We start from the raw sequence: 25,591 nt of genomic DNA on the forward strand, positions 1-25,591 counted from the left end.
GAATAAAGTATATTATTCAATAAAAAATGTTTAGGGAAGAATGAATGCTCATGTTCTCTCTCTCTCTCCAAAGGGTTCTGCAATCACTTTATTAAAGCCACATTGTGTTGAGTCAAAGGTGACCTCACATCATTTGATTCTTCCTTAATGAGCTTTGTTTCCCCCTCCCCCAACCCCCAGAACATCCCCTCAACCTTTAAAGATACTGGTAAAGAATGAGTAATTTTCATGTGTTATCTTTAATTGGAGGTCTAGTTTAGCTCATGGCTATATTGTTTCACAATGTAGTAAGAGTTAACTTTATGCAATAGAAATTCGGAGAGAAGAATATCACATGTTAATCTAGATTTTACACAGTTCCTATCTCTATCCTCAGGGGGACACTGGAACCCTCATTGTGCTGTATGTAATGAGTAAAATTCTCAAGTTTTAATTGGGTCTAATATGTCCAGCTATTACCAGTGTTATGGAAATATATAATGTTTTGACATTTTTTGAGCAGGGTACAATAGTTCCCATTTGAAAAATAGTCGATTTCAAGAGATAAGTTTGGTCGACTTGGGGTTAGGGTTGGCAACTCTCCTGGATTGAAAATCAATCTCCAGTTTATTGCTGTACACAGTCCTGGAGAAAAATCATTGGAACACTAAAAAGGATTGAGTCTTTTTTTTTGTCTTTTTCTGTGAACACTTCTCTCTACCAGATGTAAAAAATACTGGGAAAGAAAAGGGCTGTTTGGCTGACAGTCAAGCATCATCCAACTGGGCAATGAATCTTTTTGCTTTCCACATGACGTAGGAAGGCAGTGCGTCACAGGGATGGGCATGTTGGCTGACAAATAGCTAAAGCATGGGGGAAAGTTATGTGATGAAACCTCCAGGAATACGTTTTAATCACAGATGGCAACCCTACTGGGGGGTGGAGAGGGTCAAGCACACGTTTTGGTTAACATGACAGGAAGAGGAATGAGCTGAGAGTTGGGGACATAACGAGCGTGAAGAGCGAACAGGAAACTGCATCGGCTCACAAGACAATCTCCTCTAGGCTGAAGTCGGGTACCAGAGGTTCTTGCGAGAAAAATGAATGTGGTTCACCAAAGCAGAGCAACCACCCGCCCCATCCCCACCCCCACCCCAGATTTTCCCTGCACCTGTCTCCGGGGTCAGGAAATAGCAGAACACCAAGGCCTGAGCAACACACTTTGCCTGTACTACTGACGTCCAGCACAGGAGCAGGAGTTGTCATGGAAGTTGCCCCATCCTGCCATCTGAAGGAAACTTTTGAAAGGAATTATTAGGTATATTATTTTTGCTCCAAAATCTGAACTTCCTGGGTGGAATTTTGCCATCTTAAGTTATTGCACCAATGGTAGGTTGGTTTCCAGACTTTTTGGATGATAGGGTTTCCTGATGAGTTGGCAGGGAATGCACCCTCACCAATTGCTGCAGCCACTTAATGCTGAGAGAAGCGTTGATTGGCTGGAGGCGAGATTTCAAGCCCCTGGCTCAGGAGAAAGTCCTGCCTCAGAAAACGGCCAACCAATCTGATTGGCTGGGAGCAGTGACCACTGTGTCCCACCAGTCTAAGTGCCAGAACCCACAGTACCAGGTAGGTGCAGGCTCTCGAAATGGGGATTGGACAGCGGGCCCATGGGTGGTAAGCAGAGTGGGGTGGGGGGGTGGAGGGGGTGGGGGGGGGGGTGGGGACTCAATGGCCTGGCCAGTTAGGGAGGGAGCTTCTGGGGTTGGGGGGCAGACCTTGTGAATGTGCCCAATTTTTAGAAAGGGGGCCAGTAATGGAAGTGCTGCCCCCACTTTCCCACCAGAGGCCTGAGCAAAGTGACCTGCTGGGCTTCACACACACACACACACACACACACACCCCACCCCCCCCCCCCCCCCCCCCCCCCCGCCCCAGGCAAATCCCTGACCACCTCCCGCTGGCCTCAAAATTGCAACTGGGCAGAACGCTGCCCTCAAGTGGCCATTAATCGGTCACTTCAGGACCTCAATTGGAGCAAGGGTGGGCTGGCAACCCATACCCTCACTTGCCTCCTAAAAAACATTGCGGACAGGAAGGCCAACTGGGAATTGATGAGAATCCCAATCTGCAAACCCGCAAGCAGGGGACCATAACATTCTGCCCATGGATTATCACAAGTAGAGGGTTGAACTTTCTGGAAGATGTCCAATCAGGAGCCCACACCAGGATTGCCATCCAAATTAGGGTTCGTTCCTTTAACCGCAACAGAATTTGTTTCACAAATTATCCCAGCAATTATTTCAGAGCAGTCCTGCAAGCAATGTTTTACCTGTTTTTCTATATATATTACACCTCAATCCGACCCTCTGACTGAGGAGAAACAAGGGAGAGTGTGAGAATCCTGGGGTGGGGGTATGATTAGCGCTGAGCGCCACCTCACTATGATTGAGGGCACACGGGCACCAACCTGTGGGTGATAGCCATCAGCAAGCCTGGCCAGTGGCACAGGCGTGGCAACTCCTCTCCTCTTAAACTGACCCGGAAACAAAGCCCCCAGAAACGCCATCCGGGTCAGAGAGTGGGTGAATGCTTGGCAGTGGAAACTTGGCACCAAGAAATGCAAACACTGGCTCCCTTTCGGATCATTGGGGAGCGGACAGGTGCCCACACCCTCGCCCCAAGACACATGCACAATCGCACACGCACAGACAGATAAGGTTTGGTGGGCAGGATGGTGAGTTGGGAGCCCAACTGAGTGTGCAATTGAAAGGCCACTGGCGGTTTTCAGTGTCTACGTACAGATTTGTGTTGTGGTAACTCGGTGGAGCTACTTCTGAAGAAAATTGAAAGGAGGCGGGGAAGGTCTGTAGCCCCTTTCAATTGAAAGTCTCCTGCTAGAGCTACCAGTAATTCCCTTACCAAGACCACATCAAGAATGCAAGAACTCAAGTAATAGGAGCGTGAGTAGGCCATTTGGTCCTTCGAGTCTGCTCTGCTGTTTGATAATATCATGGCTGATCTAATTGTGGCTTCAATTCCACTTCTTGTCAGCCTCCCATAACCCTTAACTCCCTTGTCGATCAAAATCTATCTGACTCAGCCTTGAATATATTCAATCAACCAGCCTCTAGCCCTTTCTTGAGAACAGAATCCCACAGACTAATGACCCTTGAGCAAAAGCTTTCTCCCCATTTCTGTTTTAAATGGGAGACCACTAATTTTTAAACTGTGTCCCCTAGTTCGAGACTCTCCCACAAGGGGAAACATCCTTTCAACATCCACCCTGTCAAGTCCTCTCAGGATCTTGCGTGTCTCAATAAGATCACCTCTCAACCTTCTAAACTCCAATGGGGACAGGCCCAACCTGCTCAACCTTTCCTCATAAGACAAACCCCAGGAATCAGCCTAGCGAACCTTCTCTGAACTGCTTCTGATGCAAGTATATCCCTTTTGAAGTGAGGGGTCAAAAATGGTGCATAGTTGTGATCTCACTAAGGCCCCTTTACAAATGTAGCAACTTTTACTCAATTCCCCTTGCAATAAACCTGCTCCTGTTATCACAGGCTTCTGATATGGTCGACCTCTGACTTGCTGCGTTCTCCCTTTATTATAATGAATTCATGATGCTTGCAGGTCTCAAAGACTTACTGCTCTTAACTCACCCTCTCTAAACTGCTGTGTTCCAGACCTGTCCACCGTTGGTTAAAATGCATTGTGGGTATAAATTTCTTCTCGATTGCCTCCTTAAATACTTTAATTGCCTTTCCACCACTGCCCTGTGGTTTATCAAGGAGGTTCCCGACCCTCCCCTTGGAAAGATGGAATGAGGCAGGAAAGCACCCGGAGCTTTTTTGCTGGTTTTGCTCTCCTCTCTGCCTCCAAATCCACCACCCCAACGGCCTAGGAAAATCCACCAACCCCGCCCCCGCCACCCTCTATAACCATGAAGTAAGAGGGACTCTAAGGCAAAAGGGTAATATTTAAAGAACAGAAAATGCTGAAAATATTCAGTTGGCCTGAAAGCATCTGTGGAGAGAGAAATATAGGTCATGGGCTGAATTTTACCACAGGCATCGGGACCTTGACGCTGGGGAGAAACGTGGGTCCTGCACCTGCATTTGCCACAACTGCAGGATAACGCGGTCATTTTACCGGAGGTAGCCTGCTAATTTTTTTTTTAATCTATCCTTTCACAAGATGTGGGCATCACTGGTGGTGATGAGTCACCTCCTTGAATCGCCACAGTCCATGTTGTGTAGGTACAGAAGGTCCATTCATAACACGGCCAAACAGGTTGACTATCCACCTGCAAATCCTTCCAACACACGCCAAAGGCAGGCGGTGAAAGCGGGAGAGATTCCTGGTCAGCTGTGTGATGGAAAGAATGTTGGAACCTCAACCATCACTCTCCATAGCTCTGGACCACCACATGCAGGTTAAAGTGCATGTTGCCAAGGTTACTTGGATTTGCTGAGTGAACTGTAAGACCAGGGTCTTTAAGTTTGGAAATCATCTGCCCACCCCCAGGAGTGGGCAGCCACTCCACATCTGGCCCTGCTGCTGGGAAGTTGGCCCAGTGGTGGAACTGCATCGGGAAGTTGTCGAAGCGCAGCTCCCTGCTATTTTTACCGCTGCCTCCCACCTCCCAGCCCACCGCCCATGTGGCTTATCCCATGGTTTAGGGTGGTGACCCATTAACATTAACTCTTTTTCTCTCTCCACAGATCCTCATTATTTCTAGCATTTTCTGTTTTTATTTTAGATTCCCAGGCTCCACAGTATTTTGCTCATGTTAATATTTAAAGATGTTTTTAGAAAAATCTTTTGGTTAAAACAGCAAGCCAAAATTTGCTTTAGCTCATGTAATTTTGGTGAGATAAATGTAAGTTTTATATTAAGGAAGACTTGTATCTATATAGCTCCCTTCATTCTCTTACGATGCCCCAAAGTGTTTTGAAACCATAAGTAATTTTGAAGTGTAATCACTGTTGATATGTATCAATTTGTGCGCAGCAAGATCCAACCAACAGAAATTTGATATTGACCGGAATATCTGTTTTAATGATGTTTGCTGAAGCATAAGTATTGACCAGCACACTAGGCCAACTTCCTCGCTCTGTAAAGAGTGCCTTGGGACCTGGGCAAGCAGATGGGAGTTTGATTTAACATCTCATTCAAAAGATGGTACTTCTGACCATTCAGCACTCCAGCGGTGCTGCACTGGAGTGTGACCCTAGACTTTGAGGGCCCAAGTTTCCAGAACAGGGCTTAAACCGACAGCCTCCAGCCCCAGAGGCGAGTGCAATATCCCTGAGTTTGTTAACTAATGTTAGTGATTTCTGACTTCCTAAGAAAATGCCAACCTCTACCTTTTTCATACTGTAGTTAAAAGAAAAGAAAGCATTTTTCACGATGACTGTACATCTCAAAGCCTATGAAATTATTTTTGAAGTGTAGTCACTAGAGTATTGTCGGATACGGTGAAGTCCTTGTCTTGGTGAAATCCCCTTTATGGCTGAATAAAAGTCATGGTTTAAACAACACCTAGCTAATTCCCATACCTAAGTGAGTGAGAGAAATGTAGATAGATGCACCTAAAAAGTCAGTCAGAGAAATACATTATCAGGTTCCCAGACAGTGAGATTTCCAATAAGAAGTCAATTTTTTTTAATTCATTCACGAGATGTGGGCTTCGCTGGCTGGGGCAATATTTATTCCCCATTCCCAGTTGCCCTTGAAAAGGTGGCAGTGAGCTGCCTTCTTGAACTGCTGCAGCCCATTTTATTATCTTCAGTCCAAATTACCACCTTCTTTCCGATACTTTCATAAACATTTTTATTTGCAAAGTGCACACATATATTTATCTATAGTAGTTAATATATTCCACAATATATTCCAGAAATAACTTAGCTCACTGCTGCTAAGCACATTACTTAGCTACTTTCCAATGTTCTTTAATGGTAACGCATAGTCATCCCTCCCACTTCCAGCAGCCTGACTCAAACAGCCTGGCCTCCAACTCACTGCAACATCAGGAAGATCTGTTAGAAGATGGTACAGCAGTATACTCCGTATCCCTGTATAATGTGGGTCCTGAGCCACGTTAAGGGAATATGCAAATAAGCAAGTAATCAGGATGTGATCAGCAGCAGCTGGTAGTGTGGTGTCAGGGATTTATAACCTCTCTGCTCTGAGGAGACATTCACCAGTGCAGCTGCTGTGTTTTGTTGTCCTCTTCCCTCGTGTCGTGGCTGCAGTTTACGTTTTCCCCATTTCGTACTCTTTTGCCTTTTGTACAGGGATAGCCCCCGCGGGCGTCGCAATGGAGCTGCAGCTTTTCCTGCCTGGTTCAGAACCGACTGCACTGCACCACTCTGATCTGACTTCCTGCTCCATTTAACCACCAATCCGGCTAGTCCACAAATCTCACTGCTCTGCAAAGCACTGTCTGTAGAGGGTCTCTGCCTCCCGGGTTTTGATGTACAAACAGCCTCTGCATCGTACCAAATCCTGCCTGTGGGCTAGTCCTGCGGTATTCAAATTCACATCGCTGCCATCATGTTGCGTTTCTATGTTTGCTTTATACAAACTCATGAAGCTCACACCAGGGCTGGTATACTATGTGTAGGTTCGGTTTATTTAAAGATGCAGTACAGAATGGCTCAGCAGACAGATCTACGTTATGGATTCAGCAACAGGGACAGCACAGCTGCAATTCCTACACCACACTACTAGCTGATGCTGGTTACCTGCTGTTCTACATCCTGGTTTGCTGCTCACTTGTGTATTCCCTTAAAGTGACATCATAACATATCCCATGAATTCACCACACTGCAGAAAGTCCATCCCATCAAAAAAACCCCAGTTGACTCGTGTTTTCCAGGAAAACCTTTACTTCAGCAGTTTTGAACATGGTTCTTTCCACATCCGTTCAGCGGCCACATGCACAACTCGCCCTGTTGCCTACTCACAGCCCACGCTCTTTACGGTTGACCTCCAGCTCACCATGAACAAATTTATGGGCGATCTACTGTATTAAATAAAATTAAGGCAACAAGGAAGGAAAATTCGGAGCAAAGTTTCAAAACTGTCCAAATGTTGCTTTACTCTATGTCCTGAAGACTTTGGTTCACAGCCATGTAACTCTCTCCCTGGGAGCAAAATTCTGCTCAGAACATCCAGATAATAATATTTTGATGCTGACATTATCGATATGGTACAAACCACATTTGTTACTTTGTACAAACAAAATAATTGGGATCTTGTGCTTGTGGTGCCAAGTATTGCCGTAGCCTCACTTGATTATTCCAACAATTTTCGACCTTGTGCATGTACAAAGAAGTAGTTGTGTGTTGACTGTTTGGAAAGGTTTTAGCATCTTTCTTGTGACTGAAACAACAGGGTCTTTGTACCACTGCAGCCTGGAGCACAGACATTGCTTCTCTATCCTACTTACCATAGAGGGTTTAGATTTAATTAATCAGACTGAAGTTGCAGGCTGAATTGTCTGCTTTGTTAGTGTGCGTGCTGACGCATTGCTAAGAACAATCCCAACCTGATGGTTCCAGAGATGTCTTGGAGGGGGTTAAGCTGTGCAATGGGATGACATGCTGTGGCAGGAATGGACATGCTTTAAAACTCACTAATACTTTGCATGTGACAGAATACATTTAATTTCCAACAAAGTCAGATGCCTAGCTACTATTTTTCAACTGTTTTTTTGTTCCGTTTGGAAACAGAAACTTAACTGTTTTGCATCGAGATTTTTCATGCATATTTTCTGTGTCTGATCCTAGAGGTGAATGATATAATGGCAGGAATTGGAGCATGTTTTTAATGACAGTCTTGATTGTACATGCCATGGAGATGCAACATCATCCTATTTTGATCTTCAGCATTTAGCAACCTGACATTTCCATTTTACTATGTTTAATGTGACAGATTTGTAGGTTCCCCAGTTAGTGTAACATTTGAAGAAGGGTGGGTTTTTTTATTATTTCATAGGATGTGGACATCACTAGCATTTGTTGCTCATCCCTAAATGCCCTTCAACTGAGTTGAATAGCTTGCTAGGCCATTTCAGCGGACAGTGAAGAGTCAACCACATTACTGTGGATCTGGAGTCACAAGTAGGCCAGGTAGGGGATGGCAGATATCCTTCCCTTGAAGGACATTAGTGAACCAGATGGGGTTTTATGGCAATCGATGATAGTTGCATAGTTTAGCTTTCAATTCCAGATTTTATGAATTGAATTTAAATTTCCGTGGTGGGATTTGAACCTGTGTCCCCAGAGCGTTAGCTGATGCCTCTGGACTACTAGCCCAGTGACATTACCACAACGCCCCCATCCCCCCGGCATGATATGTAATTAATTCCACGGCACATTAGTCAAGCTCCCTGGGATAATGTATGATTTCAGCAAATGGACTGCACAAAGGTTAAAAAAAAGTTCCTTTATTCCACTGTTATCAAAACTGTACAAACTATTAAGGGAAAGCGTAACTCCAAGAAACAAACTATTTACAGAGAATATTCACCGCCAATGCTCCAGATCTCTGTCTTTGCCAAGGCCTTGGCTCCTCAGCACCACACTCACCAGGCATGTTCAAACTTGTCCAGCTGCCCAGCTCCTGGCAGCAGCCCTGCTCCCCTCTCTCTCCAAGAGGCTTCCCAGGCCAAGAGGTGCTGCCAGTCAGTCTGACTTAGGTCCTAATTCACTTCCTGGCTCTTCAGTTGCCCTCAGGGGGGCTCAAGCTGTCCTAGGTTCCTGCCACACTGCCACTCACAAGTCCTGCCTGTATTCTCTCTCGCCTCATGGTATCTAGTTCCCCCCTCCACTTGTTAAAGGCACTGCTTCCTGCAGGGAGGGGCCTACAAGGGCCGACCGGTTCCCCCACTCGGTGCTCACCCCTACCATCGCCACCTGCTGCCAAACGCCCCACTACACTGGTTAATTTCAGTTTAGGACCTATAATATTCCCAACAGATGTCAGCTGCTGTCCAAGCAACATTGGAAATAAGATTCTAGAGGTGGAAGGACTATGCTTCCGGACATTACATCTTCCAACACTTATTTCAAAAAATACATTCAAGAATAATGCTTTGAAGTATTTATCTAGTATCTTATGACATTGAATCATTTCAAAAAAAAAAGTTCCACAGTAACTGCATGGCCGAAGACTCAGCTGATCAGACAGCATCTGTGGAGCGAAAGAGTTAATGTTTCAGGTTGATGATCTTTCATCAGAATGATGTTGGACCTGCTGAGTATTTCCAGCATATCTTGTTTGTAATTTAGATTTCCAGCATCCACAGCATTTTGTTTTGGTCTGCATTGGCTAGTTTTAAGTTAGCAGCAAATATGGGAAATAATCTGTACTCACAAAACCTGACGGCATTCTAACCAATCAATTGGTTTTATCCTACAAAAAAAAATCCAAAATACTTTATGTGCAAGTTTTTGTTAAATCTTAGAAAGGTATCATATAAAATCTCCATTTATAGAAAAATGTACCTTTCTTAAATGCGAAAAAAAACATGCATTGTTGTAATGTAGCAAGCATGAGAGGCAATTTGTCCACAGCAATGTGCTTAATGATCAGATAATCTGTTCTGTGATGTTGGTTGGCGGATATGTATTGGTGAGAAGACTGGGTGGAAGCTACTTGATCTTCTTCAAAATAAGTGCAATGGGATCCGTTATGTCCAGCTGAGAGGGCAGAGGGGCCTCAGTTTAACATCTATTCCACAAGAGATTTTTTTTTGTAATTCATTCATGGGATGTGGGCGTCGCTGGCTAGGCCAGCATTTATTGCCCATCCCTAACTGCCCTTGAGAAGGTGGTGGTGAGCTGCCTTCTTATATCGCTGCAGTCCCTGTGGTGTAGGTACTCCCACAGCGCTGTTAGGAAAGGGAGTCCCAGGATTTTGACCCAGCGACAGTGATATATTTCCAAGTCAGGATGGTGAGTAACCTGGAGGGGAACTTCCAGGTGGTGGTGTTCCCATCTGTCTGCTGCCCTTGTCCTTTTAAATGGCAGTGGTTGTGGGTTTGGAAGGTGTTATCGAAGGAACCTTGGTGAGTTCCTGCAGTGTATCTTGTAGATGGCACACACTGCTGCTACTGTGCGTCGGTGGTGGAGGGAGTGAATGTTTGTGGATGTGGTGCCAATCAAGTGGACTGCTTTGACCTGGACAAATGAGATCTCATTCCCTCTGTACTGCACTGGAGTCTCAATCTAGTTTATAAGAGCATAAGAAATAGGAGCATGAGCCATACAACCCCACAAGCCTGCTCCACCAATCAATAAGATCATGGCCGTTCTTCTACCTCAACTCCATTTTCCCATCCAATCCCCGTATGCCCTGATACCCTTAAAAAGGTCCTTGAACCTACAATCTCCAACTTAAGAAGTAAATGTTATCAACTGGGCTACAATTGATACCATTAATGCAATCCACACAAATGAAGAAGTCAACCTAATTCACCTATACATTACTTTACACACACATTCATGTAATACTGTGGAAGTAACCCCATTGTTTCTTTGTACTGCACAGTAGCCCATTACTGCCACATTGTTTGAAGTGCCATGAGCACTGATATAACTTGTACAGTTGCTGTTGTAATAGGGAAAGCGCACAAGACTCCTTCATAGCCGCCCTTTTTGTATAATTCACAAACACGGCTTCATTATAGGGTGGCTCTGTTGTTTTCCAACTTATCAGAGGACTGTTTATCTAAGTCACATGCAGTCAGAATCTGCAGCTGCCCTAATGAGGTCACCTAGAGTGTAAGCTGCGTGTCCACAAGTTTTGGGATAGCTATATCACTTGTGATTAGAAAGTGTCCCATCCGGTTCAAGCAGCTTGAATTAGAATGATGTTAGATGTTGTGGTCACCAGGCTACAAAAAGATTGGAAATCCAATCTCTAGCTAAGCATACCAAAAAATTCTGTCAGATTAGGTTACAGACTGGTATGAACTGCAATATGGATATCGTGTCTTGTGGACTGATACTTTATGAAAATATGATATATTAGGGAATTGGGAATCAGGAATGCCCATTGATGCAGCTTTAAAGAACTAGAACGTTGAATATTTTCCCCTGTCTTGCAGCACTTCAGAAATATTTCTCTTTATAAATGGAATGCCGATGTTATCATTGAAAAAAATAGCTTGGAGAAGATATTGAGGCTAACCGTGCAGAGGAATTAAGTTGTAACTGCCGGAGGCGTTTTGACACAGTGCAACATCCCACTGATATAACTGATATCCTACATTCACCCCATGTGACACCATTTGCTGCCCGATTCTTGTGATTGACACATAAAGGGTGAAACACAAACTTTGGCAGAAGCGCAGAAGGGATAGTTGCAGTCTTATACATGCCCACGTTTCCTTTCTATTGACTTTAATGTGAGGGAAAATCAGGTGAAGTGTACAGCGGACAAGTCGATCTTCCATTTTGCAGTCTTCGCAAAAGTTGACTTTCAGCCCCACCACACCCCCACCCCCAACACACACACACACACACACACAAAAACACCCCCCCCCCCCCCAACCCCAACCAGAAGCAGTGAAAATGATGGTTTCTAAAGTAATTTTGGTAAAAGTTTATTATTTGCCCTAGTTACAGCATGCAGTTGAAATGTTCTGATCCCAGGCATGCACTGGGTTATTGGCTGTTATTCCGCTGATTTTACATCTGCTTTCACAGAATCTTTACAGTGCAGAAGGAGGCCATTCGGCTCATGAGTCTGCACAGGCTCTCTGAAAGTGCACGCCACCTAGTCCCACTTCCCTGCCTTATCCCCGCAACCTTGCACGTTCTCTTTCTTTTCAAATCCAATTCCCTCTTGAATACCTCGATCGAACCTGCCAGACCTGATCTCAAATTTTGCATATGCCAAATTTGCAGTTTATCCAATAACTGGAGACAAACAGGCTAGTAAAGTGTACGCGGGCTTTCATTTCTCAAGGTTCCTTTGATGAAACTCACCAGCTAAGCAAACTAATTTCTTTTAAAAACTAAGAGGTAGGAAGACATGGAGCTCTCCTGAGTATATCCAGTGAGATACTGTAGCAGGCAGAAGGAAGATCTCAGGTCTCACTATTGATTTGGTTTGGGTTAGCTGTGCTCAACCACAGCAGCACTTGGGGGTGTGCTAACTGGCCTTAATGCTTTTGCCTTAAGGAATAGAAACTCAGTCATGGATGGATTCCACAGTCACTGTCCAATGAACCATCTCAAGCTCACACATTTTTTTTTTTGGAAAAAAGGGCTGCTTGGGAGAGGAATTGGAGCTTCAGCTGTGGAACCACAGCCCACAGGAGCCAGGAACTACAGGAGGGGAGGACGTTAGTGAAAATTAGACAGAAATGCACCTTTTCCAGTAATTGTCTTGATTTTTAAAATAGGGGTCCTGATGGATTATTAGAATACTGGCAGCCAAGGACATAGATTAGGGCGAATGGAAGATTGACACCCAATCTGCTCCATTCACTGTCCGAGCTGGGATGAACACGGGTCGCCATGCAGCAGATATATTTAGGGTGGGGCCACACCCAGGTGGCAGTTGGCATCTCCTGGCAGTGGACTTTTGGCAGCAGCACGGGAGCAGGTCATGCGCCTACCCTCTCTGCAGCAACGAACAGGTGGACAAAGGAAGAGGAGACTAAGCTGCAAAGAGAAGTCGGGGGACAAAGTTTTAAAAGTAAAGTTGCTCAGCTGTCTATCGCTAGTAGACCTCAGGAATAGGAAAATACAGATCTGCTCCAGGGTGAGAGTTAATCCGCAGGTTCTTCAATAACACTCTTTCTCTTCTTGGCAGGTGTTCACTTCCCATGGTCCTACTGTCATCATGCCAACTTGGTTCTGCGCTCGAGAATGGTTTGACTGCATTGGGAAGTTTGATGAAAGTGGCAAAGTGAGTACAGCTGTCCACTCACAATAAGATGCAAAGAAAGGATAGGAGGCTTTTATCTCGGTGATCTGTCAGTTTGGATCGAAGTTAGAGAGCCCCTTACTGTAAATCATTAACAACACTGCGGCTTTAAAGGTATTCGGCTAAGTCGAGTGTAATTAACTCTTGGGGCGGAATTTTACAGCCCCATTTTTGGCGGGGGCGGGGCCATAAAATGAGGCCAGCCAATCAAAAAACCCATTGGCTTCAGCGGGACCGGGAAATCCTTTTGGCGTAAAATACCGCCCTTGGGGACAGTCATCAAAATTAAACCTGTTCCATGTCATTCATTTTAAAATTTTGAACTCCAAATTAATAAAGCTACATTTCCACAGGAATTTGGTTTGTACACAAAGTGTGGGCGATACGGAGCAGTGGGAATTTTGCTCTTTTCCTGTGGGAAAGCACCAGGCTTCTTTTGGGTAACTGCCTATTATGCTACCATTGAAAGCACAGGCTGGGGCATCACAGGCGAAAGTCAGGCCTCAGGAACTGAGCAGAATAGGAGACCAAATCCGCATCACCCATCTCTGTTTGTCCAGAATTCAGTATGTTGTGAGAGATTTTGTGTGGGGTTCCCCTCTACCCACCATTCTGCGTCACGTCAATGGTGCATTCTCTTATTTCCCTGTCACCTGGGGACAGAGGGTTGGGTCCGCATCAAATCATTATCAGACACACCCTGGGGAGCTAACCTTTATTTTTTTCTCTTTCTCGAGACCTAGGCGTCAGTGGCTAGGCCAGCATTTTTACTACCCGTCCCCAATTGCCCTTGAGAAGGTGGTGGTGAGCCGCTGCCTTGACCCTCTGCAGCACAAGTGGCGTAGGTACAGCCACAGTGCTGTTAGGGAGGGAATTCCAGGACTTTGACCCAATGATGGTGAAGGAATGGCAATATAGTTCCAAGTCAGGATGGTGAGTGGCTTCGAGGGAAACTTGTGTTTCATGCAGCTGCTGCCCTTACCTTCAAGGTGATGGAGATCTCGAGTTTCGAAAGTCTGTCGAAGGAACCTTGGTGAGTTGTTGCAGTGCATCTTGTAGATGGTACACACTGCTGCTACTGTGCATCAATGGTGGAGGGAGTGGATGTTCACAGTGCTGTTCAAAGCAGGCTGCTTTGTCCTGGATGGTGTCAAGCTTCTTGAGTGTTGTTGGAACTGCGCTCATCCAAGTAAGTGGAGAGTATTCCATCTCACTCCTGACTTGTGCTATGTAGTTGGTGGACAGGCTTTGGGGAGTCAGGAGGTGAGTTACTAGCCACAGAATTCCCAGCCTGTGACCTGCTATTGTAGCTACAGTATTTATATGGCTAGTCCGGTTCAGTTTCTGAAGAGTGACATTAATGATGATCCAGGAGAGCACTGTCAACATTTCATCAGTAACAACAATGCATCAGTGGCTAGGCCAGCATTTTTATTGCCCTTGAGTGAGTTATGGTGAGCCACCTTCTTGGACCGCTGCAGTCCCTGTGGTGTAGGTACACCCACAGTGCCGTTAGGGAGGTAGTTCCAGGATTTTGACCCAGCAATGGTGTAGGAATGTCAATATACATTTACCTTCAATGTAGGAAAACATCCCAAAGTGTTTCACAGGAGCACAATCAGGCAAAAATTGACACTGAGCCAACACAGGCGGCTTTAGGGTGGGTGGCCAAACAAACCCTTGGTCAAAGAAGTTAGTTTAAGCAGTGTCTTAATGGAGGAGGGCGAAGTGGAGAAAAATAGGTTTGGGGAGGGAATTCTAAAGCTTGGAACCTAGATTACTGAAGACCAGAATTAACAAGCGGGTTTCTTTATTCTTTTGGTAGAACAATGGAAATCAGGATGCACAAGAGGCCAGAGTTGCAGGAACATAGGGACCTTGGAGAGTTGTAGAGCTGGAGGAGCTTACAGAGAAAGGGAGGGATCTGAACATGAGGATAAGAATTTTAAAATCAAAGCATTGGTGTATGGCCTAGTGTGAAAGTTAAAAAAGAGCGGGAAATTCTGAAGCTACATGACCCTTGGATAATAAATCCCCCTCCATTAAAAAAAACTCACTCAAATTTGAAAGAAACCGTCGTGTGCCTTATCTACCGTACCTATTTTCTGAATGTTTGTGTTCAGTTAATGGTTCCATCGTATCACTGAGATGCATTTAATGTCATACTTCAAAAGGATCCAGATGCCAAGTACTAACATAAATTTTGCTGCAAAGGAATTTTATTTTAATTAGGACTGATCCTGGTTGATGGGGAGTTACTGGTTCTTTGATGTAAACAGAAAAGTGCAGTAATTGATGCACACACACAGACAGCATGCCAAGGCCGAGAGTGAAGAGTTGCAGACCCAGCTCAAAGTGTCCAGGACTGCTGAGATACAACACATGCTATGTAGGAAGGGAGGGAGGGAAAGCTGGCTGTGATACATTTCCATTATCATTACAGTCCATTCCTGTTACAGTCAAGGTCAGTTTCTCCGAAGGACATATCAGGCATTGTTTTTGGAAGAATTCATCCCTTTCTTTCAGTGTTACCTTTTGATGCCAGGTTTGATGCACAAAGATAACTTATTTCTAAACCTCTACTTTAAATGGAACCAAATCTCAGAAAAGCCTAGCACAGTAGGCAGCAAGAATTCCGGCAATGGTTGGCTGTTCAGTACCTTGAGCATTGGAAAGGAAGAAAGAAACCTGCTTGTTAATTCTCATCTTTCAACAACTTGACGAGGCTGCACGGAATGGGAAAACTGGTTAATGGTCTGAAATGTAACATGTTCTCTCAGACAAGGCCTGAGCCAGAGCAGATCTCTAGCATGTTCATTATGTCCGTGACATGGTAAATTTCTTTCAGTTTAAGGAATGAAGAAAACAGAAACGCATTGTAAACAGATTTAATGTTTGAATTAAGATGTTGATTTCCTCCTATTCAGAGTTTCAAGCCTTCAAAATAGCAATTAAATTTCAAGTCTATTCTAAGATTGAAAGCTGGAAGTAGGCTGGAACTAGATTGCTCCTGGCAACCCCTGGTGTCAAGTTACAGAGTGGCTTTGGCAAAAAGCCTTGAAGTGTTATCAGTCTCAATTCTTAACAGAGTGATGCTTATGGCACAAGACTCCATTTCCTCCCCAAATGCCCTTGAACATGTTGTGCCCCCAAGATCCTTACCATTCCATGATTCCTTGCTTGCATCCTTTTGCTTAAGATTCTGTCCTGTCCACAGCACCGAAATGGACCTAACCACAATTGAATAACATTCTCTGACATTGGTTCATTCTCCCTCCTCAGTCTCCTCAAACTTTCTGTAAACTCAGAAATGACAATCACACTACCCCCCCCCCACCCCCCCACCAAACACTTCTCCTCCATTGTCCGGCTCAGTGTGGAATGGCACACTTGGTACCGGACTTATCCATGTCATTATAGACAGAGCATCATCAGGAATTGGCTTTCCTTCCCACCTCACCTTGAAAATCCCTCAAGGATCCATACTTGCCTCCTCTCCTCTTCCTCTGTATGTGTTGCTCCTTGGCGACATCATCCACAGACGTGGCATCAACTCCCACTTATTGCCTAATGATAGCTTCATTACCTCTCCACCAGCTCTTATCAACCCCTCACGCTATTGGACTGCTTGTCCCACATTTAGTCTTAAATGAGCTCTAATTTCCCTTCGCTAAACAATGGACAGACTAAAGCCACAGCTTTCAGCACACACTACAAATTTCATACCCGTGTCACTGAATGCATCTGCTTCTCTGGCCTCTGTCTCACTTACAAGTGAACGTTTATTTACCTATCGCTCATTGGCCCAGATTTTGCAGTAGACGTAACAGTGTGGCTAATGGTGCTTACCTTCATTGAAGTGCAAATCGGGCAACAACTTGGACTGGCCACACATGCACAGTTAAACACAGGTCAGGAAGTTCCTGTCCTGTTCCTGCCTGTAAGGGCAGCAGGTGCATGGGAACACAAGTTCCCCTCCAAGCCACACACCATTTCTGACTTGGAACTGTATCGCCATTCCTTCACCATCGCTTGGTCAAAATCCTGGAACTCCCTCCCTAACAGCACTGTGGCTGTACCTACATCACATGTGCTGCAGCGGTTCAAGAAGGCGGCTCACCATCACCTCCTCATGGGCAATTTGGGGACGGGCAGTAAAAGTGCTGGCCTAGCCACTGACACCGATGTCTTGAGAAAGGGGAAAAAAAAAGGTTAGCTCCCCAGGTGTGCCTAATAATGATTGGTGTGGACCCTACTCCCCCAGAAGCTTACGAATTATGGAAATACACAGCCCAGCATGAAGTTGCATTACTTAATTCTGATATAAACTAACCTGGCCAGAAAAGGTTACGGCTTGTCAATGCCACTGTAAATGTCCTTTTAACAGCATAATAATCCTAATTACTGCCAGCAACCTCTCTAGCATTGAAAATTTAATTTTACAAGTGTGCATTCTCAGTCCTTGCAATTGCAAATAAATCAAACAGCTAGTTCACGTTCATTTGCCGCCAACCACAAAGTCTAGCCTATCAGATACTCCTTCAAGTCTGCTGCATCACCATGATGCAACGAGTGGTGTACCTGAGTTGCCAGCGAGCAACATGCCATGGTTAATCAGGTTACACTTCTGGTTTCCACACTTCCAACACAAGCTGTTCCAAGTCAAGAATATCCATTCGGGGCAGTTTTAAGGCTTGAACCTCTGCACTTTTGAAAATATCCTGTCTCCATTAAGAAACCCATGCGGCAGTGTTGAAAGGTCAATTTGACGATCAGTGCCCAGTGGCTCTGGTGCAGATTCAAACATATAAAATCCTATGGGGCTTTAACAGGGCGGATGTGACTAGGTGTCACTGTTTAAAAATAAGGGGTCGCCCATTTAAGACGGAGATGAGAAGAATTTTTTCTGAAGGCAGAGTGTCTTTGGAACACCTTCCCTCAAAAGGCAGTGGAAGCAGGGTCTTTGAATATTTTCAAGGCACAGGTAGATAGATTCTAGATAAACAAGGGGGGTGAAAGGTTATTGGGGGTAGGCAGGAGGTTACAGTCAGATCAGCCATGATTTTATTGAATGGCAGAGCAGGCTCGAAGGGTCGAGTGGCCTAATCCTGCTCCTAACTCGTATGTAGATTGTTTATTCAAACAAGCGTATTATTATTGATAAATGTCTAAAGTTTTGCATGGCTTAATGCTCAAGGTTCTCATATTGGAGATGCTGATTTCCTGCTGATCTATTTCTCTAGGGTGTCCCTGAAGATTTGCTGTTCTTTTACCAAAATCTTCGGAAGGGAGGGGGCATGTTTCGAGTGGATCGCTGTCTGCTCCTCTATCGCTATCACTCGGGGGCTGCAACACATGCTGTGTTAGAGTAAGGCTTCACAGACAAATTTTTGACTTTTTCTGAATCATTTCACGCACACAAAATGCCTTGCTCATGCACACACGGTACATTGAGCTTTGTGAGGACAAAAATCTAGAACTATAAAGAAAATTTAAAATCTCCATCAAGGTAAACAAGAATTGGAAGTGTTGCGTTTAATCTATATCATCTTCTCATTGATCAATTCCTATAGTTATCCTGCAGTGTCCCTTTTGATTGACAACATCTGGGGTAAGTCACGTGGTGATGACAGCCTCAAAATTTGGATGTGTATCGTCACTCAGGTACAGCCTGGGGCTGCAACACCTTGAGAAAGGCGTTTGCATGGGTGACTCCCACCTATATCAGAAATTTGCAAATTTCTCCCATCATGACATAACACAACTCAATCAGCTGATGTGGTGCTTAAATGCTAAAATGTACACCTCCCTGATCCATTGGACAAATTTGTTTGCCACTCACCAAAGATCAAGTGTTCATCTGCAAGAGGAACCCAACAGTAGAATTACTTAGAGTTAGGGATCCAACTTGCAGGTAAGATCATTTAGATTAGCATTTTTTTTCATTTATAGGATATGGGCATCGCTGACTAAGCCAGCATTTTTATTGCCCGTCCCTTAAGAAGGTGGTGGTGAGCTGCCTTCTTGAACTGCTGCAGTCCGTGTGGTGTAGGTACACCCACAGCGCTGTTAGGGAGAGAGTTCCAGGATTTTGACCCAGCGACAGTGAAGGAATGGCGATATATTTCCAAGTCAAGATAGTGAGTGGCTTTGAGGGGACCTTCCAGGTGGTGGTGTTCCATGTGTCTGCTGCCCTTGTCCATCTAGATGGTAGGCGTTGTGGGTTGGGAAGGTGCTGTCTAAGGACCCTGGTTGAGTTTCAGTAGTGCATCTTGTAGATGATATACACTGCTGCCACTGTGCATTGGTGGTGGAAGCAGTGAATGTTTGTGAATTGGCTGCCAATCAAGCCGGCTACTTTGTCCTGGATGGTGTCAAGCTTCTTGAGTGTTGTTGGAGCTGCACTCATCCAGGCAAGTGGACAGTATTCCATCACATTCCAGACTTGTACCTTGTAGATGGTGGACAGGCTTTCGGGAGTCAGGAGCTGGGATACTTGCCGCAGGACTCCTAGCTTCCGACCTGCTGTCATAGCCACAACATTGATATGGCTAGTCCAATTCAGTTTCTGGTCAGTGATAACCCCCAGGATGTTGATAGTGGGGAATTCAGCAATGATAGTGCCATTGAATGTCAAAGGGCGATGATTAGATTCTCTCTTGTTGGAGACGGTCATTGCCTAACACTTGTGTGGTGCGAATGTTACTGCGTACAGTAAACACAACGAATATAAACAGTAAGATAAAATAAAAAAACTGCGGATGCTGGAAATCCAAAACAAAAACAAAAATAACTGGAAAAACTCAGCAGATCTGACAACATCTGCGGAGAGGAACACAGTTAACGTTTTGAGTCCATATGACTCTTCAACAGAACTAAGGAAAAATAGAAAAGAGGTGAAATATAAGCTGATTTAAGGGGGTTGGGACAGGTAGAGCTGGATAGAGGGCCAGTGATAGGTGGAGATAACCAAAAGATGTCACAGACAAAAGGACAAAGAGGTGTTGAAGCTGGTAATATTATCTAAGGATGTGATAATAAGGGTATAGATAGCCCTAGTGGAGGTAGGGTGGGGGGAAGGGATCGAAATAGGCTAAAAGGCAGAGATAAAACAATGGATGGAAATACATTTCAAAATAATGGAAATAGGTGGGAAAAGAAAAATCTATATAAATTATTGGAAAAAAGGGGGATCAGAAAGAGGGTGGGGATGGAGGAGAGAGTTCATGATCTAAAATTGTTGAACTCAATATTCAGTCTGGAAGGCTGTAAAGTGCCTAGTCGGAAGATGAGGTGCTGTTCCTCCAGTTTGCGTTGAGCTTCACTGGAACATTGCAGCAAGCCAAGGACGGACATGTGGGCATGAGAGCAGGGTGGTGTGTTGAAATGGCAACATTCAACACTGGGCCAGTCGGAGACCTTCGAAATGATTGGCACCTTCACAGATGCCCCTTCTCCAGTTTGGGTGGCCTCGAACAAGAGGTTCCCACAAATTGGTGGGGAAGTTGTGTTTTTTTCAAGGAGGCTTTGAGAACGTCCTTGAAACGTTCTCTCTGCCCTCCTGGCAACCGCTTACCATGATGAAGCTTGGAGTAGAGAGCTTGTTTTGGGTGTCTTGTGTCAGGCATGCAGACGATGTGGTCTGCCCAATGTAGCTGATTAGCCAAGAAAGTACAAGAGAAAAGAATATACAAGACCTGGACTTTGAGGAGTTAGAAACAGCAGTCAGTGCAAAAGGTGCCTAGATTTCAATAACTCTTGGAGAGTATCAAAATAAAAACTCAAGTCATAAATAATTGTAACATGTAATAACATTAGGTAAGACCAGCTATGACTGGATCTTATCTACACAAAAGATATCGAAATGTTTTAGGGCTGCCCAGGTTGCAGACAATATTAGTGTACTTATATGCAGCGCTCTTTACACCTATGAGAGGATGTGCTACCGTAACATTTAAATACATACACGCTCAGGTTGTATATAATACTGTCGGTGTACAAGGGAAACATGGAGCTACTGGTAACCCGCTTTGGTGAAAGTTCCCAGATGAAGATAAGGAAAATCTTATTTCCTTATATGGGGAAAGAAAAAAGAAAAAAAGATTTAAGATCATGCAAAAGGAATTTTTCAACATTCGTTATAGTTTAATTCACTGTTGCAGCTTTTACTGTTTGAGATCCTTGATGACTCGGACAGTGCAACAGCTAAAATGATCAATCTTCTCTTTTGCTGCAATTCATACTCATAATGTACTGCTGGGAACTGCAGCAACATACATTTATATAGGTCCTTTAACGTAACAAGGTGCTCCAACATGCTTGACAGCCATGGATCTGATTGAGGAGGGGTTGGAGGGAGGGTGTTTCAGAAGGCAACATCTAGAAGGACAAGGGCAGCAGATGCATGCAAACACCACACCTGCAAGTTCCCCTCCAAGCCACACGCTATCCTGACTTGGAACTATATCACTGTTCCTTTACTGTCACTGGGTCAAAATGCTGGCATACACTTCCTAACAGGACTGTGGGTGTACCTACACCATATGGACTGCAGTGGTTCGAGAGGGCAGCTCACCACCACCTTCTCAAGGGCAATTAGGGGTGGGCAATAAATGCTAGACTGGTCAACAATGCCCATATCCCATGAACAAATATTTGAAAAGAAATCATCACTGACCTCACAGGAAGTCCTGCTGACCTAGCGATGGTAAGAATGTCACCCCTCTCTCCATGCAGTGCTGATTGCAGCATTCTTTACTGGACATTCACAGCGTGGAGAGCAGTGATGTCATCAAGCTGTCCAAGCAGCCATTCACATTAAAGGATTTTCATCAACACACAAAAATAAAACCTCTTTTTAAAAAATGTTTACATTCTCTTTGAGAGGGCGTTGGCAACCAAGGAGCTCCATCTTAATCTTGCTCTGAAGCCATGAATCAACTTCATTGCTGGCACATTCATCCAGTTTGCGAGGCCCTTTGAAAAGATCATTCTTTGTCTACCTCAATTTCTTTTACCTTCAATCCTTCCCATCAGCAACAGGCTTTCTAAATCATGATTTCTTATTACACACCCAAGAAAGTCCAACTGGCTCTTCCTAATCTTGGTCAGCAACATTCTTTTAGTCTCAGATTTTACCAGTGCTTCTTCATTGATAGTGTTACTTGTCCAAGATACCTTCATAATTTGCCTTAAAACACGTTTACATTAAAAAAAATAAAGATTGGGACATACATGTGGGGTGAAGGGAGAAGCTAAAATATTCTGAAAAATTCCTTTTTGGAAAAAATATTTTTAAAAACATAGAAAGACCTGCATTTATGTAGCAGTTTTCATGACCATCGGACATTCCAAATCAGTTTACAGCCAATGAAATACTTGTGAAGTGTCGTCACTGTTGTAAGAAAGGAAATGTTACAGCCAATTTACACACAACCATATCCCACAAACAGCAATGTGATAATGACCAGATAATCTGTTTTTGCAATGTTCATTGAGGGAGAAACATTGGCCAGGACTCTGGAGATAATTCCCTTGCTGTTCTTCGAAATATTGCCATGAGATCTTTTACAGTTACCTGAGTAGACAGGAAGGGCCTCGGTTTAACGTCTCATTTGAAAGACACCTCTGACAGTGCAGCACTCCCCCAGTGCTGCGCTGGAGTGTCAGCCTTCATCTTTGTGCTCAAGCCCTGGAGTTAGAGTTGAACCCAGAACTTTGTGATTCAGAGGCGAGAGTGCTACCAAGTTACTGGAAAAAAATAGCTTAAAAAAATCTACAAATTAATCATTTAACAGCACTCTACAATTATAAGATTATTTTGTCAGGACCAGTTATTTTGTTTATGAAATTTTATTAATCGTAGCGCCATTAAAAGACCTAGTCACATCTGTTTGAACAAGATGTAACTTTTGGGAATTCCGAGTGCGATGTGAGAGCGGGAAAGTTGAAATTCTCCCTGATTTCAGTGATTGCTGGCTTTGGGAATATAGCCACAGTGTAGCCTCTGTCGGAGTTCTGTGTTGTGGAGTGCAACTTCAGGATTTCCATGTTAATCTGGGCATGCCTGACATGCTAAAGTTAGAGGAATGGAATATAGAAGTAGAGATGTTTTGCTACAGTTGTATAGGGCATTAGTGAGACCACATCTAGAGTACTGTGCTCAGTTTTAGTTCCCTTCCCTAAGAAAGGACAAAATTGAATTGGAAGCAGTTCATAGAAGCCCAACGCAAACTGGAGGAACAACAACTCATCTTCCGACTAGGTACTTTACAGCCTTCCGGACTGAATATTGAATTCAACAACTTTAGGTCTTGAACTCCCTCCTCCATCCCCACCCCCTTTCTGTTTCTTCCCCCTTCCTTTTGTTTTTTTCCAATAAATTATATAGATTTTTCTTTTCCCACCTATTTCCATTATTTTTAAATATTTTTAAATCTTTTATGCTCCCCCCACCCCCACTAGAGCTGTACCTTGAGTGTCCTACCATCCATTCTTAATTAGCACATTCGTTTAGATAATATCACCAACTTCAACACCTCTGTGTTCTTTTGTCTGTGACATCTTTTGATGATCTGCTTCTATCACTGCTTGCTTGTCCCTACAGACACACCACCCCCCTCCACTTCTCTCCCCCCACCCAACCCCCCCCCCCGCTTAAACCAGCTTATATTTCACCCCTTCCTTGGATTCACCTAGTTCTGTTGAAGGGTCATGAGGACTCGAAACGTCAACTCTCTTCTTCTCTGCCGATGCTGCCAGACCTGCTGAGTTTTTCCAGGTAATTCTGTTTTTGTTTTGGATTTCCAGCATCCGCAGTTTTTTGTTTTTATCATAGAAGGTTCACTCAACTGATTCCTCGGATGAGGCAATTATCTTGAGGGAAGCCTGTATCCATTGGAGTTTAGAAGATTGAGAGGTGATCTTATTAAAACATCTTGAGGAGACTTAACAAGGTAGATGCTGAAAGGATGTTTCCACTTGTGGGAGACATTCAAACTAGGGGACACAGTTTAAAAATAAGGGGCCTCCTATTTAAAATGGAGATGAGGAGAATTTTTTTCTGTGAGCGTCATGAGTCGAAATTCTGTTCCCCAAAGAGTGATGGAGGCAGGCTCAATGAATACTTTTAAGGCTGAGTTAGATCAATTCTTGAGAAGGGAGTCAAAAGGTATTGGGAGTAGGAAGGAAAGTGAAGTTGAGGCAACAATCAGATCAGCCATGATCTTATCAAATGGCAGAGCAGGTTTGAGGGGCCGAATGGTCTTCACCTGCTCCTAATTCATATGATTGTACATCAGTTTCAGAGAGATAATGATGGTGAACCCTGACATCAAATAAGGCCTCTCGCAAAATCAAGGCCGATGAGAACTTTGATTCATTGTTCAATGCAGGTGGAGGGACCTTCATAGTTTAACAAGAACTGGAGTGAGATAGGTGAGCAAGATGGAAAGTAGCCGGAAGAATTAAAAACGAGTTGGGCTATATGCAAGGCGGAGTTTAGGAAACCAGCAAGGAGGGCAGTAAAAAATTAAACTCTGAAGACAGTGATATCACGGATGAGACTTTCCACAGCAATGGGATTGATTTATGGGCAGCTGATGTTTCTAAGGTGGAGTTAGACAATTTTGTAATTTGACTGGAAAAGGGGGTTTCACGTTAAGCGCAGGGTTGAGACAACCACGAAGGATGTCCATCTAGAAAAGTTGTCTGTGTTTGTAGGTCAGAGCACAGAGTTTCTGGGAAGGGGAAAACAAGACAGTTTCAGTCTTGTTAGTGTTGAGTTGAAAGAAATTCGAGCTTATCCACGACTTGATGTTGGACAGGTAGCACCGCAACAGTCAGAAAACCAAGGGTAGTATTAGGAAGATAAAGTAGATCAGTTGCCTGTTTGAAAACTGGTCCCCCTTCTCACCGGCAGTGTCACCAAAGGGCTGCACATGGATGAGGAATAGGAGGTCCCCTTGCAGTCCCCCATCTACCTCAGGAGCACCTATCTATCCCCGTGGGGCTGCCATCCGGGGCCCACTGTCTCTGGTGCCCCCATTGGCCCTCCCGCCTGTCAAGCCCGCCCACCGCCCCTAATTGGAGGAGGCTCACGGAGGCAGCTTCTTAATGGCCAGCTCCTAGAAGTTGGCACAAATGGGCGTGACTCCATGATGGATCCGCATATGGTCCCAGCACCCGAGAACCCTTTCAAGTTGGTAAGATTCTGCCCTTATTTTCCCCTGAAAATAATTATTGGCATTTAATTAATTTCGGAGATTAAAGGGGAACATGTAAACCCGACCTGGTTTTATTTTAGTGTTTAGTTCAGGAACAAACTGGGGTGTATTTATTAATTCTCATTGTTTTTATCCACAAAAGAGACTGGATCGGTTTACTTTTTTTAAAAAAACACTTATGACCAGTTTGATTTATTTTCTGCCTGAGGTGACAGAACAAGGATCCCAAAAGCTCTGACACTCGCAATCCACCTCTAGTTTAATTGCTAACATCAGCCTCCCAGGGGAAAGCAAACAGGATAACTCAGCACGAGAGGCTTTGAAGTGTTTGTTGTTTATGAATCAGATCCTGAATAAATCTATTTCTTACAGTGTCCTTGAGATTAGTTCAAACTGAGTTTTTTGAGGTGACTCATTGGGCCAAATTTTTACTGACT

The 25,591-nt window shown here is 44.3% G+C and overlaps 1 protein-coding gene across 4 annotated transcripts in view; it reads left to right on the forward strand.

Annotated features, from left to right (window-relative positions):
* The window catches only part of b3gntl1 (UDP-GlcNAc:betaGal beta-1,3-N-acetylglucosaminyltransferase-like 1), a 320,936-nt gene that overhangs the window by 226,202 nt on the left and 69,143 nt on the right, over positions 1–25,591 (forward strand). For all 4 annotated transcript variants that reach the window (XM_041217352.1, XM_041217353.1, XM_041217354.1 and 1 more), the window contains 2 exons: positions 12,817–12,912; positions 18,174–18,298. In XM_041217352.1, the coding sequence (XP_041073286.1) occupies positions 12,817–12,912; positions 18,174–18,298 (221 nt within the window). The remainder of the gene's footprint in view (positions 1–12,816; positions 12,913–18,173; positions 18,299–25,591) is intronic.

Source organism: Carcharodon carcharias, chromosome 22 (genome assembly GCF_017639515.1).
Source record: "Carcharodon carcharias isolate sCarCar2 chromosome 22, sCarCar2.pri, whole genome shotgun sequence".
NCBI classification, from domain to species: Eukaryota; Metazoa; Chordata; class Chondrichthyes; order Lamniformes; family Lamnidae; genus Carcharodon; species Carcharodon carcharias.